Below are 17,563 nucleotides of genomic sequence, written 5' to 3'. Positions count from 1 at the left end.
CAAATTTGTTTTAGAAAAAAAATATCTCTGATGCCATGAACAAGACTCAAAAGGGAAGTGGCTCTGTGTAGGGTTTAACGGAGTTTGCACAAAGCTGAGTCATGGTTGGCTCCAAACAGGGACAGTGTCTGCAGAGCACATGGCTGGGACTCAATTAGTAACTGCTGGAGCCAGCAAGACTTTGGCCAGGTCTGTGAGCTTCCTGGAGCTGGCCAAGTACACTTGGTTTTGTAGGATTCAAGTAATGAATTTAGTGCTATTCCTCCCCCCCAGCTCTCTGAATAGCAGGGCATGCTCCCCGAAAGATGCCTCCCCTTCAGGTATTCCTTGCTCTGCCAGGATGCTCTGTGCGGAGACGGAGTGAGTTGGTGGAGTGACAGCTGTCCCTGCTGCACAGGAACGAACTAGCACTGCTACATGGCCATCAGACAAACACACTGCTGGAAAGGGACGTTCTCCCTGCAGCTCCTCCCTCTGGTCCTGGAGGTGTCGGCTTAAGATGGCAGCCTGCTGGAGCATGTCTTGGGCTGGCTTTGTAACAACTAAAGAGGTCTGGACTTATTGTGGTTGGAGGTGGAAGTTGGAGAGGTCTGCGGTGTAGAGCACAGTAGCGCAGACATTTCTTGCACACCTCTAAGTAACATGAAGCACGGAGATATGGGAGCTAGCTTTGAAGCAGCTGGCAGGTTTCAGAAGCAAGCTAGTCACAGGGCTCTATGCTCTCTATTTTGCCCTGCTTCTCGTTTAAAGCAAGCTTCGCTCACATTATAGTGCACCATGGGTCACCATTAGACACAACTTTAGGCTGCAAAAGTGTCCCAAGGGTCTGGAAGAAATGAAGGTATCTGACAGGCACCACATGATGGCAGTTGTGTGTTGCAAACCAGATGAGCTGCAGAACAGGATCAATATGTTCCTTTACATGGAATGACAGAATCCCAGACAAACACCAAAAATATCCTCTGTGTAGGGCAGCACAGGACTCAGAGGCCCTTGGATGCACAGTATGGGGACAGGAATACTTAAATACAATTTCATACCATAAGAATTGCCAAATTTACCATGAAACAGTGATAAAATGCCCAGATTTCGTATCAAATATCTAAAGAGATTCACAGATTAAGAGAAGTCATCAATTTGTATACAGTGGTTTGGTAGGAGGACAAACTGTATCTCGAACTGAGTGTACAGACCAACGGCTTGCTGAGCAGACTGATTCAACACTAAAACCCTCCTGAAACATTTAGGTTTTGTAATGCTTGACACAAGTCTTCGGTGAGCAATTTCAGAAAAAAATATTACTAAGGAGAAATTGAGACCCTGGTTGTGCTTCTGCCCATTTCCTAAGGGACGCTCCAGCTCAGTGAAGATGCTATGTAAGAATCATCACCCATGCAGAAGCCCAGTGCTCTGCAATGCTACCGAAGTCAATGAGCTTTACCATGTTCCGCTCTGTAAACGCTGGTCATGCAAATCAACGGTGCCCTGTGGCTTCTTGAATACAACAAACTGATCTTTTTCAGATTTAAAGGAAAAAAATATTCAAACTAGCAGAAGCATATAGATGACTGAACCAAACTCTTTATCCTAAGGACCAAAGCTTGCTTAAATAAGAAACTCTAAAATCAACTCAATCACCTCAATAATATGCTGATTTCCACCAGCTGAAGCTGAGGGCTAACTCATGTTGGTAATCAAAAATATATCTTGCTGGCCTGAAGTATGTGGTATTACTAATATTAGCATTTGTTAAAAATGGTAGGCATTGTTTATCTTTGAAACTACTGAATGAAGAACACAGTTTTCAGTGATGTAGTAATATTCTCAGATAATGAACAAGACAGACACAAGAAATGAAGGAAGCAAATTAACGAGTCTACTGCAGTTATGAAAGAGTAAGCACACTAGTTCCATTCCCTATGCAATTTCCAGCTAATATAACTATGCCAATAACTTCTGAATTTTATATGCAAAGCACGATCTGTAGGGAGGGAAGATCGCAATCTTTATCCTTTATTAGACTTATGCTATAGGATAAACTATTCAAGTTTCACAACTGAGAGTTTATGCATGTTTTTCCACCTGTATCAACTGTTTTAAGAAAAGAAACTGCTTTTCTCTACATATATGGCTTCACTTATGTCCTTAGAACATCCCAACTATGATAGCATCGCTAGTAATTCTCTTCAGAGTTTTAAACAAGATATTTCACTTTCCTTTGCTCCTTCTCCTAATTATCTAACCCTTGCAATGATCCTTGAAGCTGCAAATTTTCCATGGACTTGGAGGGTTCAGATAGATTACTGGGACTGCTTGTTTTCATCTCAAAGGTGGATTTCTATGATGGTTTATGCAATCTGAGGGGTTGTGCACTTGTGATCTTCAAGCAGGCTTCTTACTAAGAGGTGTTATCCTAGATAACTCACTCTCACCATCAGAGTGTTCTGGGAAATTCCAGGTTCTGCCTGGAAGAAAAGAACTAGCCATTTCCTCTGTATTCTTCGGGCCAGACTGTCCCCTGTCCTTTCACTTAACCACTACCACTCCAAGATAAAGATAAGAAGGATCTACAGGTACTTCGAACTACTTTAGTCACTCTGAGTGACTGCTAGGGGATTCTTTGAGGGACATACCCAACTTCTTCTTTTTGCACAGGCATCACTGGGTAGTCCAGCACAATTCCCACCAAGGGAAGGAAAACATCTCCCCTTGCAAAACACCAGATGCTGACACATGAATGTTCAGTATCAAGCAACATCAGGCGGGTTTCCAGCCCATATGCCGAGCTGGAGTGGAAAAACTTAGCAGAGGAAACGCTTCTAAGCTGTGCGAACGCCGCTGCCGGAGCCCGAGGCAGCTCAAAGCCTCCCGGAGCCCCCGGCCGGTACGAACCATCCACAGGCTCACGCGCCACCTCCTGGAAAATCCCTTTCAGTTCAATTCTACTTTTAGACCGTTGGTAACAAGGCGGAAAAAAAAGAAAAAAAAAAAAAAAAAAAAAAAAAAAAAGGTGTTCATCGCTTTTCTGCTGGCTCGTGTGAGATCTTTCAGTGTGAAGTTTAATTGAGAAGCTGCAACCATCGGCACACACCAAACCCAGAGGAGCTGATTCACGTCAGCTGCCAACCGCATCGCACGTTGGATCCTGCTGGTTACATTTGTAAAAAGATTTTCAGCGCTTCGGAAAAGAGGTTTTAGCATCTTTTCAAAAAGGCAACTAATTAAAGCTATAATCTGGCAGAAAAGCACGGCAAAATGGAGGAGGCTCCAAAAATCAGAAGGAAAGCTTAGTCTAAAAGTTCCCAAAACTTTATAAAGACTTTTCTTAGCCTACAAAACTGGGATTGGAGCCTGCAAACCATGTAGCACTTGTAAGGGAAATAATCTAATTGCAGTCAATAGAGTCCTTTACTAACATGATGAAGCAAATGTTTAATAGGGTGGGTAAAATTTGCAGAACAGGAGGACAGGATCTTGTTTTGGACTTAGGGATTTCAGGTCATAAAATATAATGGGATCTGCTTTTCGTTTTACCACTAAACCCAGAAGCAGACAGTACATCTAAACCAGATCTTTAGAAAGGATTGGGTCAGAAGACGCACAAAGGTTCCCATAAGAATGTGTGTCTCCATTAAAAACGACTTGCCACGCTGATGAAGATCACACATCACACCGCAGCCTATCAGTTTTCACAGCATGTGATACCTGCAGTGGGGTGAAAAACCCAAATGCCAAAGCACAAAAGGGAATCCGTGGCTTAGATGTAAAAAAGAGGTGATTCAGCTGCACTATGCGGGCTGAAGGAAAATGGCAATGGCTGCTTACATCAAAGAAAGTCCCCGCATGTTCCAGGATGAGCTGGCTGGAGTCAGGCTTGTTTTTGCAGTAGGTGACATACATCTGAAATTTATCTGCCTGTGAAAACAAACATCAAGGGAAAAGCAAGATAAGCTATTTCTCTGCTGGCACAGTCCTTCATTAAGGCTCACCAGGACAAATACAGGTGATAAAACCCCACCTCTCAAAGCAACCTACGAATTGCAAATTAAGAACAGAAGACTTACCCACAGTTCATACCTTACCTGAGCAGTTCTGAGGGAAATGAGGTGCACCGTGTGACAGCTATGGGAGGCCTTCTTTAACAAGTGTCACAGAGGGAAGGCCCAAAACTTTAATCCAGCTATAAAATAATTTCTAGGAGCTCTAATGATGTTACACAGATTGCATCCAAAAGTCTGCAGGTCTCAAAACCCAGTCATGAAGTGTTGGCTCTATCACCTACTCGCAGATAAAGCCAGCGCAGAAACTCTGGGCAAGAGGCTCACCTAGCTTAAACAGGCTCAAGCCAACATTTTTGACTTGAGACTGGCTCAGACTTGTGACGCCTGGCCCAAACTTGCCTTTCCTACCTTGGTTCAGACTTTAACAGCTCAAACTTCATGTTGTGCCAGGAGTGTTCCACATTTCATTTCCTAATTTATTTATTTTTAAGAGGAAATTAAAAGCATCTGGGCACTCCTGCCTTAGAACAGTTTCATATTACTGAACTCTGGTCTCAGGGACAGGCAGGCAAACAGAAGAGGAGGATGGCCTCCTTTTATTACTATTTCTTTTTTTATACCAAGTATCTAAATAACAGGATCCTGCAATTGGGCAGGCAGCTTTGTATGCATGTCTGTAACCACACACAGAGCTCTGGACAGGTACTATTGCTGCAAATGATGTGGGAGTATCTTAAAAGTACCGTGAAGATTTTGCACACAATGATCCATCCCTATGTCCATCTTCCATAAATATGTAAACCTCTTCTTCATAAACAATATTTCTGAATCCATTTCATCAATATTTGTCATGTTTTTAAAAATCTATTTGAAATCATCCAAATATGCTTACCTTTTTATAAGTGAATTTTTTCCATGATGACTTTAAAAATACTAATTCCCAGCTTTGAAATATGAATAAAACCATCAGAAAAAACATGAAGACGGCCAACTTGCCTGGTAAATATTTTGAGAAGAGAACAGCTTTCACACAGATAAATTACTGTAGGCAATTCCTGGAGCCTCCTACACCCATGAAGACTCTTAGGATCAAGATTTCAAAGCCCTGTTGGAAATTATCCTGGCATTGGGTAATGGAATGAGAGAGCACAGTAGCTCAGCAATTTGACACTAATTTCTGAAGAAAAATGTTGATAAAATATGTTGTTCTCACCTTTGTAGAGGTCTCATGGCATGACCAAAATTCTCTAAGGAAGGTATATTAAGATTTTGAATGTTTGTCCTCCCAGGGCCCTTCACAAAGAAATGAATGTCACCCCTAAATACAGGTTTGATTTGATGAAGTCCTGTTAAACAGGAACCAGCAGAGGTAAAAGCTGTGCTGGTCAGTGCAGGACAAAGAAAGAGGCTCTGGAAAGCCTTCATGCCACTGCTCAGGAGAAGAGTTAAGGGAGGGAACCTTTCACCCTAGGAGAGGTGAAGGACAAAACAGTTGTAGTTGCAGATTTGCTCCTAACTCACTTATCACTAAGGACATAACCCTTGCACCAACTCCCAGATTGTTTCTGTCTGTGCTGGGGGAATTAATTTGAATAAATAATGAAAAGAAGAAGCCTCATTACCCAGGTGACGAAGCAGTGGCCGACATCCTCAGGCAGTTGTTCGTATTTCTCTAGCTCTTTTAGAAAAATGCTGAAAAAAGAAGACACCGATGTAATTAGTTACAGTCAAATACCCAGGAGAAGCAGAATGACCAATGAGTTAATTGGTGCTAATGATCAATACTTGTATCTTGATTACAAGGCTAATCACGTGTCTTGCCAGTGGAAAAAGTGTGTCCTTGCCAAGGTATGGTTTGGTTTTTGAGCACAGTCGTGCCCAACTCTACTAGAAAGGAAAAGGTAGCAATCCCTAGTAGTGAGTCAGTGTATTCAGGACTGCAAAGCGATATTCAAGAACTAAATTGTGAATCTTCAAAAAGATCTTGTGCAGTGGTTCGGCAGAAGAGTAAAAAGAGAAGCCCAAAGCTGCCAGCTTTCCATCACCAAACTCGGCACACTGGAGAAAAGACAACAATTTAAACAAGTTTGACACTTCATAGGTAAGTAGTAAACTCCCAAAATACAGATTTTGTAATCAACTCGCTCCCAACACCTTGCACCATGAGTGACATCTCTGCTTGCAGACAGAGTCCTGTACAATGCCTGAGTGGAAAGAGGAACGTGAAACAAAAATTGCAGAAAGACAAACAACTGAATGTGCTGTTTCCTCAGCCCTGAATCAGGCTGGGGGGTGCCTTAACATCACCAGTCAAAGGAGAAGATTGTGGAGGACACTGGTGGAGGCAAGGGAGGAATGATTTATTTTAGTGTTGCTAGAAGTTTCCCAACTAGCGTTGCTAGTGGTAAAAGGATTATGCAGAAGCAGCAGGCTGGAGGAGGATGTGTCAGAGAAAGGAGAAACGATAGCTGCAGGTAGCTGAGGTGCATGACTGAGGGTTGAAGGGGTGGTAGGTGGGAAGAAGGGAAAGTCAAAAAGGAGAGTAATCAGATGGCATCAGTCAGGGTTACTAAAAAGAAAATATAGCACCACAAGGAAGTGGGAAGGCAATTCGGTGATCCTAGCATAGTTTTAAATGGAAGAACATTTACCCATAACACAGGGCAATTCTTGTGGGCTGGAAGTCAATTCATCCAGCATTTGAAGGCCTTTTTAATGTAATACGTAGTTCAAATCTACCATCCTGATATGCTTTGAAGCTGATTGCACAAAAGCATGCATATGGCAGCCTCTGCTGGAACATATTTATGTGTATGTGATGACTATATTTATGTGTATGTGATGGCGTGTTTATATTCCTGAAGCATTGAAAGTCTCCCAGAACTTCAACAGGGGAGGGTTTTCTGTTTTGTTTTTCAAACTGCTTTAGTTTTGATGTGTCACTTGAAGATACACTTTGAAATTCAGCCTGAAATTTTGGGATTCAGCACCCCTAAACGTTAAGTTCATAACTGCTATTGCATTCGAAGTACAGCAGGGAAAGAATATGACTTTAACACTTTAATCAGCTGAAGGCAAAGTTTAAACTAAGATGCAATTCATAAAAGAAACAAAAGAATAAATCAAACATTATTTTGCAAATCTGGATCAATTACTTTACACTCCTGTGTGCGTTGTCCTATACATAGATGTATGGGCATACACATGCCTTTGGTTTCCTTAGAAAACATTAACAGAATTGTCAGGAAAACCTACTTGTTATGAAAGTCATATATCTCCTGAATATTGCCAAAGATGATGTGTTCTTTATTAAGGATCCCAGCGGGTATTTCTTCCACTCCACTTGTCATTTCCCAAAGGTAAGTCTGAAAGACACCAGCAATTCTTAGCTTTGTGAATAAATGCAGTGAAAAAGAATAGATGTCCCTGTTTTATTGCCAAAGGCACAGGCTGGCAAGGGAACTATGTACTTTGAGATTAAACAAACAAACTAAAAAAAAAAAAAAAAATGTTCCAGTGTCACAGAAAGCTCTCAAGAGAAATTCAAAGTGCTGACACTTAGAAGTTGTCTGAGGAAAAAGCAGAAACATGCCAACACCACCTGTCTTTGCTGTCCAACTGATGGTGTCCAAAATCTGCAGGCAGAAACAGTTGAAAGATAAGCTGGATTTGCCACTTCAGTAGCGTTAGACACATAAAAATCTCTTTCAAACCGCAAGATTGTGAAAGCTGATGGATTTCACTGAAATACGCCCTGCTTTTTGCTCTGAATATCACAGTACTCTTCAGAAACACCCTGCTGTAGAGCTAGGCCAGGTATTTGACAGTGCAAATCCAGCTCTTTCTCTAGCGTGATATGATCCAAAGGGATAGATTTGAATTCTTTAAGAAAACACTCCGTGATTTAAAAAAGACTAGAAACCAACAAATTTCAGGTCAACACGCAAATATATTGCTCTTTATTGAGCGCCAGGACATTGCTCTCAGTCTGCAGGGGTGAGCACGGCTTTGTAAAAAAGGCACACTGAGGTGTCCCTGGAGGTACAGCCATTTACAGCCACGCATGGGGAGCACAGGGCACAGTTCTGCCAGTGGGAGACAAGCTCCCTCCACTGCCCACCATGCTCCCACCACCAGCAGGACACAGCTCTGTGGCTAGCCTCCAATGGTTGTACCCTCACACAGACTCTTGTCAAGGTCAGCCTTTGCAGTACAGTGAATGCCACCCCCGCAAAGGATACCATGTCCTTCCTGAAAATACTGGAGACTTCCCGGGCTGTAACTTACCTCTAAACATTCATGTAAATCCCTGACGTAAGCTTTTTCAGTCTGAAGCAGCTCAGCCATAATAAATCTTGAGGAAAAAAAAAAAAGTATTTCAGGTGTTTTGACATTATAGACATTTGTACAATGAACAGAAAACAAAACATCCTTTTCTTGTCTTTATGAATCATTGTACTTCCACTCTAAACCTTCAGCTGCCTCACTTTGCACCTTTCAGGACCATGAATAAAACACTACTTCTTACTTTAGTCCTTTGTAGTATTATTTTCTAAGTATCTTTTATGCATAAAATTCTAATAAGTTTTATTTCTGCAACTGTGAGTTGTGATTTACTATCTACATGACCACATGACCATCTTTAGCAGCCAACTAATTCTCAGATGTTTTTTTTTTTTCCCAGGAGTAAGGACTTGAGATTCACCTACACCACTTGCATCTTCACTAATAGTCAGCGGTAAGTCAACCTGAAACTTGACCTTCAGTGGCAATACAGGGATTTGGAAGACACCACTACTTTGAAGAGGCTCCAACAGTTTGGAATCTGACCAGAGAAAATCCAGACTGCTGGGAAGCCCAGCAACCACATCTGTAGTGCCTGAGGCTGCTCATCTCAAAGTTGAAATGCCCCGTGTTTTGAAAATGTGCCACAGGCAGACCAAGTGTAACCGCTGTTCCCTAAAGTAGAAACAGTTTCTTATCAAGGTTATGCACCGTAGTGACCATTTCAGAGGGCTGAGAAGGATCATACACACAAATACTTTCAAGAATATTCTCACACAAAAATTAAGACAAAATACTGCAAAATTAGACTGTTTCTAGATTTAAGTGCAACAAGCACTCTCCAAGTATTTCCTCTAGTATGAAATATTTCCAGTTCTCTCAGTTTTATGCCCACTGAAATTTGAAACTAAACTTCAAGTGAACTCTTGTGTCACTGAAACCCAGTTAACTCCTCTGGATGTCACTGGAGTTTAGCTAATACCTAGACATATAAAGATGCTTTTCATTTTTTTCCTGTTCCTTTTACTTTTCACATACAGGTAGAAAGAAATCATGACAATGAGTATCTCCATGACATCAGGGTCTAATCAAAGTGTTTGACTCACTCCTTTCCCTTTCCAAAAGTAACTTCTGGTTAAAACCAAAATAAATTCAACCTGTATGTTCTGAAATTCTCTAGCCTACAAGTCACAACTTCTGCCCTACATCTGTAGACTTAGCTTAATAAGCTTCCAGAGCTGGAAGGAGTTATAGGACTGTCAGTTCTGGTCATGCAAATATTATAGAACCACTCTTAGATAATGCGTCATGGCAGACTGCGAGCATTTGGGGACATACTCTTTCTTTCTGGCCGACTTTCTTTTTTCTTCATTGGCTTCATGATTTGCATCCCGCAGCTTCACCTCCCGGTCTGAAAGACTTGCTGGAATGATATCTAGTTCTAGGTCCTTGTTATCCTAGAAAAAGCGACAGTACAGATTTTAAATTCATTGTAATCCTACTGTTGTGTGAAATGCAGCATGGTCATGAGATCAAATGGAAAAAGAAGGGGAAAAAGTAAGATAAAGATATCAATGCCAGAAGAAAGGAAATTCAAAGAGATTTAGATTTCTCACTACAGTGAGAAGGTGAGAGAGAACTCTTTAAAAAGCAACAACTATGATAGTTATTAGTCTTCACTGTTGTTACTCCTATCTAGCAATAGGTATTGATGACAAACATCTAAATTTCACCTTAGTCATTCACATCTAAATTAGTTGCCTAGTATGAGACTTCATGAAGAGTCTGATAAAATAGGGCACTATGCAGAGACAATCCCCACTTTCAATGGCCTTCTGCCATGGAAATACCTTTCCAAACTGTGGTTAGTAACTCTGCGTAAACCAGAGAACCTACAAGGAACAGTACCCTCATCTTGAGGGTGTAAGTGAAGGAATTTATTCCTCTTTCTTTGATACTTAATTTCAAAGGATACTTGACTGGAAGGTTTTTAAGTGTTTCTGCCTCTGGCTCTTCCCATTAATACTGTGGCCAGGGAATAGCAGGAGATTCTAAATTTTATTTCTCTTGTGTTGCTCTATTTCACCTCAAAGAGCTCAGAGATGAGGTCGGGGATCAATTTTTTGCTTAGTTAAAGGATGAGAGAATGGAAACTTACAGTCAAAGCCTGAGTTTGATTCAAAATAATGGTGTGGAAGCAGCATTTATGGCTTATGCTAAAATTAACACAGACTTTTATTCCAATAATGTGTTTCCTGTCCTTTCCAGTAGCTGTATGGTCTCCTGCAGAATGGTGCAAACATTTGCTTAGAAAGTTTTTCTGATCTTCATCTGTCTCCTCCTCATATCACTGATCTGTCACAAAAAAACTTTTTCTGTTCAGAAACAGTTCTGAGCTTGGCTAGGTAGGTTGGCTAGGTTTTAATGTTTCTAATGGACACACGATAAGCTGCAGCGTTCATTCCATAGCCTCACTTCCCTCTGTGACTTTCAGCTTTCGTATGAAACCCCAGCAGGACACGGACTTACAGTACCTCTGTATTGATTCCAAGGGCTTTTTCCAGTGAGTAGCGGTATTTCCCCATCCTGAGAGAGAAGTCACGGTAGCGTTTGTCAACGGTGGTGACCCATTTCCTAATTTCAGTGGCATGTATATGTCCTTTTTCTACAAAGCTGTCAGCCAGCTGGATGAGGAGCTTCACTTTCTCCTTTGTTTGCTGCCCAAAATATAGTCCTCGGTTACAATGCGTTATTATTTCCTTTGCTTGTAATTCACACAGCAGTCAGAAGCAGCTCACATTTTTTTTTCATACATCATTAAAGAGTGCCTGTACTTCATCTTATACAGAGTCAGATGCTTTAAACCTTGCCCAGCAAAACATGAAAGAAATGACATTTTTATAAGGACACTTATGAAGCTGCAGGAGATAGAAAAAGTCATTTTTGAAACCACACACACACAAACACATAAGGAAAATGTGTTGGAAGTTAGACATGCCTTCTTCCCATAACCAAAACCTTATTTTTTGTGAGCCTTGGAGTAGAAGACAGGATTTAAAAATCACACCTCATAAAATACACCAAGTTACTCTGAATCTATACTGAGATGGTTCTGCAGACCTGTGTAGGCAGGTCATTAATACACCACATATCAGTCCAGGAAGTGAGATTGAGTCACTACTACTCTGTTTCAGAAACAAACAGAATTTAAATCCAAATTCTTGGTCTACTATAAAATCTCCCATCAGTATTTTAGTTCCAGTTAGAACACTACAAACTAAAAGATGCCTGAACTCCAAAACATACACTGAGCCCCCAAATCTTCCAGAGGTCTTTTCTATTCCGCTTGGGCTCTGACTGCCCTTTAGTCACGATGGTTTTCCTTGTTAAGGAACTTTGTGCAAATCTGGCACAAAACAGCTAGTTATAAATTTTAGCTTAGATTCCAAATCTACCCCTGGAACCTGAGTTCCTGGACCCTATGTTCAAGCCAACTCAAAAAAACTGAGATACCAACTGCACAGTCTGTACTCCAGCTGTAACGCACATGTTAATCCTGGAAAGCAAAAGGAGAATCAGTGGGATCCCCGGAGGTACTGGCAAGCTGCTTTTCAGAGATGGGGAGGACTTTCCACTCTGCCTGAAGCAAGACATGCTTTCAAGTACCTGACATTATCAGCAATCTGGCCACAAATGGACAAATGCATGTCAGACCATAAAACATCTAGCAGGTTTCAAACACAAAACTAAATTCAAGAAATTTCACCAGCAAAATAAATTAACAGCAGAATCAGAGGCCAGCTTAACAAATATAACTGAGTACTTAAGCAAAGCTAGGTATGGAGGAGTAAAAATCTGACTTGTCATATTTAAAGGGTGTTTCATTCCCAAAAGCTACTGGTGTTTTGCTTTCCAAACAATTAGTTTGGTCAGAAGGTTATTTGGATCAGGAAGGCTTTCAGTTACAGCTTAATTTGAGAATAACATCAGTCTGGGAGTGACATGCACTTATCAGATTGCATGTGGCAGTGAAAATATTCTAGGTCAGCAGTAGGAAAGTGATTTACTAGAGCCCTAGGGAGCAAGACTAGATCCATCAGCGTAAGGAACAGCCAGTAATGGTCAATAAGAAACAAGGTATAAAACTCAACTCTAGGCTAAGTCAAGAGTGAAATAGTTTGGAAACTTCAGAATGAGTCAGGATTATTCTAATCAAAATTACATTATGAACTGGAACATGATTTCAGGTGGACTGATTATGGGTGGTTACAGGCCAGAGATAATGTTGTATGGGTCCTGTCTGACCAAATTAACTTCCAGCCACTGCTAGTTATCTCCCATTTTCACAAACATGCAAGCTAAAGAAAACAGAAGAGGACAAGAAGAACACAAAGCCTGTGAATCAAACCCATGCAAGCATGGACGGCCTGATGAGGAATTTAAGGATTACAGAAGATCAATTTCAGGACATAGTGAAATGAAGCTACTAAAACCATGGCCTTGCTGCAGACTGACTTTGCAATTTAGATCCTTATCAGCGACTGTTAATACCCCTGTGGATTCACTGTCTGTGAATTACCTATGGTTTGAATTAATTTGAAGCAGATCCAATCACCGTTCCTCCGTAAACCCCTCCAGATTTCTCAGAATTGCTCCATATAAATTAATAGATTCTTGGTAATGCAGCTTTGTATTAAAAATGTTCACCCTGGAGTTTACAAAGCCATTTAAAGTATTTTGTTGGGATCAGTAGATTATTTCTAATGAGATAAACGGTCATCTGTGATCAACCCAGCTGGAATTAATGAATCAAATTGTGGTTTTAATGAGAGAAGAAGCAAATATAGAATCCAAGATGACCTTGGATATGTTCACATCCATTAGTTATACAATTCTTGTATAATTATTTGAGGATGGAACTAGCGTATGTCTCATTCGGTTGCTGTGAACTCTGTATGCAAACGGACTTTCTCTTCCTTCTAATCAGAACTAAAATGCTCCATGACCTGTACAGACCAAGGGGGAGAAAACCTCCTTTCTGTGCCTATGTCTTGTTCAAAATGAAAGATCACAGTTCTCGAAAGACATTTCTCTTTGGGGCTAGGAACATCAGGAGGAAAATACAAAATCAAGAGAATCCTATTAGACAGATTTAAGGCATTGAAACAGGATCATAAACATAGACTAAGGCAGATGCCATAATTAGATTAAAGTCACTGCTTACCTTGGCAGGTACTCTGAATTCCCCATATTCCTTCAGGAGTTCCTGAGTTTCTTCTGCTGATTCCCCTGTGGAGTTGTGAGTAGAGAGGTAATATTCACCTGTTTCTTGGATCCAGTCTAAGGCCTGTGAACGTCGAAAACAACCAAAGGAAAAATAAAACAAATAGTCTTTGTATTTCAAGAACTAATCCTCTGACAAAAAAAAAAATCTGCCAAATAAAGGATATCAAATCCATTGGGACTTAATACTGCATATACTAGACCACTTTCTAGTAACACATAAAGAGAATACAGTAATCAAAGCCGGTGGGAGAGGATAAAAAAGGTGCTATATGTTTCCTAGGAGAAAAAGGACAGTAGGGAATTCTACCTACAAACAGATAAATCTACACTCAGAGAAGGCATTCAGAAGTAGTTCAATAAACCTAGTTTGCTCTTATAGTTTTTTTTCAAACAAACGAACAAATCCAGAAATTAATCTGATCTGGCAAAAATACTGAGTTTTGTAGTTGGGTTTTGGCATTTTCTTAAATTGTTTTAAAAATTTACATTAGTCAGGTTTTCAAAAGTTACAGCTTTCAAATACAACTTGAGATTGCAACAGGAACCCCATACAGAGGCATTACATGGATACAAGAAATACTTACACATTGCCAGGACAGAAAGACAAAGTGGAGTTTTTACACTACCTGCTTGGCACTGCGCTCAAAGACAACATATTGTTGGCACTGATCTAATCTTCGCTTCTTCAGGGTCCAGAAGTGAAGGACCCGGTTCTCCCTCTGCAGCAGCTCACTCAGAATGGCTGTAGGGCAAAGGAAAACGTCTGCATGACCAGTGACTCAATGAGTGTATACAGAAATAAGCCATAAAAACTGAATTTACTTGCTCTGCCTGGACCACATTCCCAAGAGCAGAGCCCCTGAGATTGTACTTCTTGAAAACAAGCATTGATTCAAAGGGGCTGTTTAAAAAAACAAAACAAAACAAAAACCACCACAAAACAAAAACCCTTACACAATACAAAAAAAGTGCAGTTACACGGTTATCTGGTAAAGGAGAAGATGCTAGAACAGAGTTTGGGATTTACTCCAGTAAATATACCAGGATACATGATTTCTAGTCCTCTCATTCTCTTCTGTTGCTTATTTCAGGAGTCTGGTACTGGTTGACATAGGAGAAGTTACTCTTTTACTGCCTTGTCTGTTGCTCTGGCCACACACTACCCAGCACTTGGCACCAAAGCCTACTGTCCCATGCAGAGCTCTGGTCATGATCGAACGTAATTCAGACCTGAGCCCCCAGCTTTACATACCTGGTAAGGTTTCTTACACAGTTGTGCTGCCTGGCAGCCCTCTGTGTGCTCCCTGTGCAGTTACTCCTGGGCTACGATTTGGGGTTGAGGTCTGGTACTGCTCCTTTAAACGGTTTTCTATGTGATGGGGATGTTGAAGACACACAGATTCAAGAGACTGGCAGGAGACTTGCTACTCCTTGGAGTCTAGGACAAATGCGTTCTCCTTCAAAACTCAAGTGCTCAGCCAGACCATATCAATGTGATAAAAACGTGTGATTTAACTCTTTAAAAACTACCATGGGTTTAACTGAAAATTTCCACGCAGAGAGAGTACAAGAGATTGATGCTAACACAAACCTTAGTTAACCTGAGTTTTTCTAATTAAGCTGAGCTAAGTCATGCGTAGCTGGCAGCAGCATGGCTCATCCCAGCCATGTCTGGGTATGGAGTCCAGGTAGCTACCTCGGCAATAAGGCCTGGAGCCCTCCTGTCCTATCCTCACAGTGGAGCATCCACTAGAGAGGACTTAGGCACAGGCAGCCTAGGCAGCAGCAGCTACGCTCTTTTGTATTGAAACATTGAGTCTGGCTTCTCAGCCACTTACAGTGACTTAGGATCATTTACAGCTCCTGTTGATAACCTGTCTCACCCTAAGCCCTTTCTGAATGTACTGATATTCATCGCTTATGTTTCAACACTGGTGGCAGGAAACAGAATTGGATGTATTCATCCCCATTGACAAGCGCGACACCGATTATGGTCAAAAAATTTGTAATCCTAATCTGGTCCCTGCTGAGGACAACGGGAACTTAGTCTGAATGACCAAATGAACTTGAAGTTTGTCATGGGTGCTCTAGATCAGGTCTCTGCAGAAACAGTTTATGCCAAATAAAACTAATTTTGTTCTTTATTAATGACTTTAATTTGGAAGTACAATAAGCATCCCACTAAACGATGCTTTTATTCTGAACTAAAGTGTTCACTTCAAAGATGTTCTGTAGATAGACTCGTGAAGCATAAGAATACACATTTAGCTTACAAAAAGTCTGATATACAAGCTGATTTTTATATAAGTGAGTCATTTCAAACAAGCTCAGTGAGGAACATTTACAAGCTTATATCAGGTGCATATTCAAGGGCTTGCTGAGTCAGGGCTTAATTAATTTTCCCGTGATTTTTCAACAGTAGGGAACAAAAGTCCACAACAACAACAAGCATTTGACACAGTAGAGGGGGAAGTTGAACAAACTCCTAATAACATTGAAGAACTGGTATTGAAAGAAAGGAAGGAAAATAATCTCTTCAGCAGCAACATTTTCATCTTCTGTGTTTAACCAAAGTTCCCATCCCTCCCACATATACAATGACTGCACTGCTTTTAACCTGTCTCTTTCTGCAGCTTGTAGGAAAGCCAATAATAACGACAAAAAATGGTTTAGTTCTGCAGAATCACTTTGCTCAGTCTTATCAGTACTTTTGAGCAATGCTAGGCATAGATTAATAATTGTTTAATTAAGCAGAGGAGTGGCAACATTTCAAACATCTCAGATGTATCATCTGCTTGTAAGCAGCGTTCTTTTGACCAAAAGAAAGTTAACTACAGGCAGATACTTTTGCTAGTGATTTTCTGATGTGGTAGGACATCAAATAGGATTCCAGAGACAAAAAAATAGCAGATCCATCCTAGGAACAAACAAGTTTGGAGTTCATACTTTCCCAGTGCTCAGTAGCAACAGGATGCATCTAGACATTGTATTTGATATGCGCTTATTTGTTAATGCATTTTATAGATATCAAGGCAAAATACTGTCTGACATCTCAGCTGACAACCTACGTGATAGAGGATGGCATAGTGTCACTCCCACGGACTCTCCTGACAAGAGAAGCCAGAGAGGGCCCATGTTTCAAACCCTTTTCCTTTTTTCCTCCACCACTGCTTGCAACAGCAGAGATTGGTGTAGGAACGCATGCCTAGCAGAGGAAGGATCACCTTCTGAGAGGCCTCACTGCTACTGCTAAAGGCGTCTGGCATATGTATCATTTTAGTAACAGCAGATGGCAAAACTTAAGGTGCCTTCTCAGCATGTCCACAAACTTTACGATGACCACACCAGCAGAGGGGGAAGCAAACAAAACCTTCAATGCTGTCATTGCACGAGAGCACCAACCTTTCACTTGCTGCTCGGGCCCCCGGGTATGGCTTGCTACTCCAGGCATGCTGACATTGTTCCTGTGGATGTACTTGAGGAATACCTCAGCGTTCCTTCGTGCCAGCGTGCAGGCCTAAGAAAAACAGCCCCCATGAAAAAGAATTAGTAAAGATGAGCAAAGAAAGCAAAGAGGACCCAGGGGAGTTCTCTGCTTATTTTGCAGGCAGAAGGTCTGTTTCATATGGGAACATGAGACCTTCAGCTAAGAGTCAATAAACTCAGCAAATTAACAGCCTCATAAATGTATTAAAACACATGAGTAATTTTGAATATAGTGGCTGATTTTATATATTAAGGTAAATTAATTACAATAATAAAATGACTGTTTGGAACGAGCTAGTACATCACATATTTTCACTCTAAGCAAAGCTAACCCATCTCTCAAGAATAGTACTCATTGTTTCAAAAAATGTACAATCTAGAGGCATAATTTCATAAACCTTGCCTGTAAGGGTAGTTTCATGTTGTACATCAGTTTTTGAGGAAGGTGGGAGGCTGGCTAGCAATTGACTTGTCAGCCTATCAGCTCCACAGTTCTTACAAAGCAG

At 40.9% G+C, this 17,563-nt stretch overlaps 1 protein-coding gene across 3 annotated transcripts in view; it reads right to left on the bottom strand.

Annotated features, from left to right (window-relative positions):
• KALRN (kalirin RhoGEF kinase) overlaps positions 1-17,563 on the bottom strand; it is a 536,138-nt gene that overhangs the window by 147,667 nt on the left and 370,908 nt on the right. For all 3 annotated transcript variants that reach the window (XM_086615857.1, XM_086615858.1, XM_086615859.1), the window contains 9 exons: positions 16,974-17,088; positions 14,198-14,313; positions 13,510-13,632; positions 10,820-11,002; positions 9,624-9,742; positions 8,289-8,355; positions 7,257-7,366; positions 5,624-5,693; positions 3,826-3,915 (listed from right to left, as the gene is read on the bottom strand). In XM_086615857.1, the coding sequence (XP_086471983.1) occupies positions 3,826-3,915; positions 5,624-5,693; positions 7,257-7,366; positions 8,289-8,355; positions 9,624-9,742; positions 10,820-11,002; positions 13,510-13,632; positions 14,198-14,313; positions 16,974-17,088 (993 nt within the window). The remainder of the gene's footprint in view (positions 1-3,825; positions 3,916-5,623; positions 5,694-7,256; positions 7,367-8,288; positions 8,356-9,623; positions 9,743-10,819; positions 11,003-13,509; positions 13,633-14,197; positions 14,314-16,973; positions 17,089-17,563) is intronic.

This window comes from Tauraco erythrolophus, chromosome 8, assembly GCF_009769465.1.
Source record: "Tauraco erythrolophus isolate bTauEry1 chromosome 8, bTauEry1.pri, whole genome shotgun sequence".
In the NCBI taxonomy this organism is placed as follows: Eukaryota; Metazoa; Chordata; class Aves; order Musophagiformes; family Musophagidae; genus Tauraco; species Tauraco erythrolophus.
This window is presented reverse-complemented; position numbering and strand designations above follow the sequence as displayed.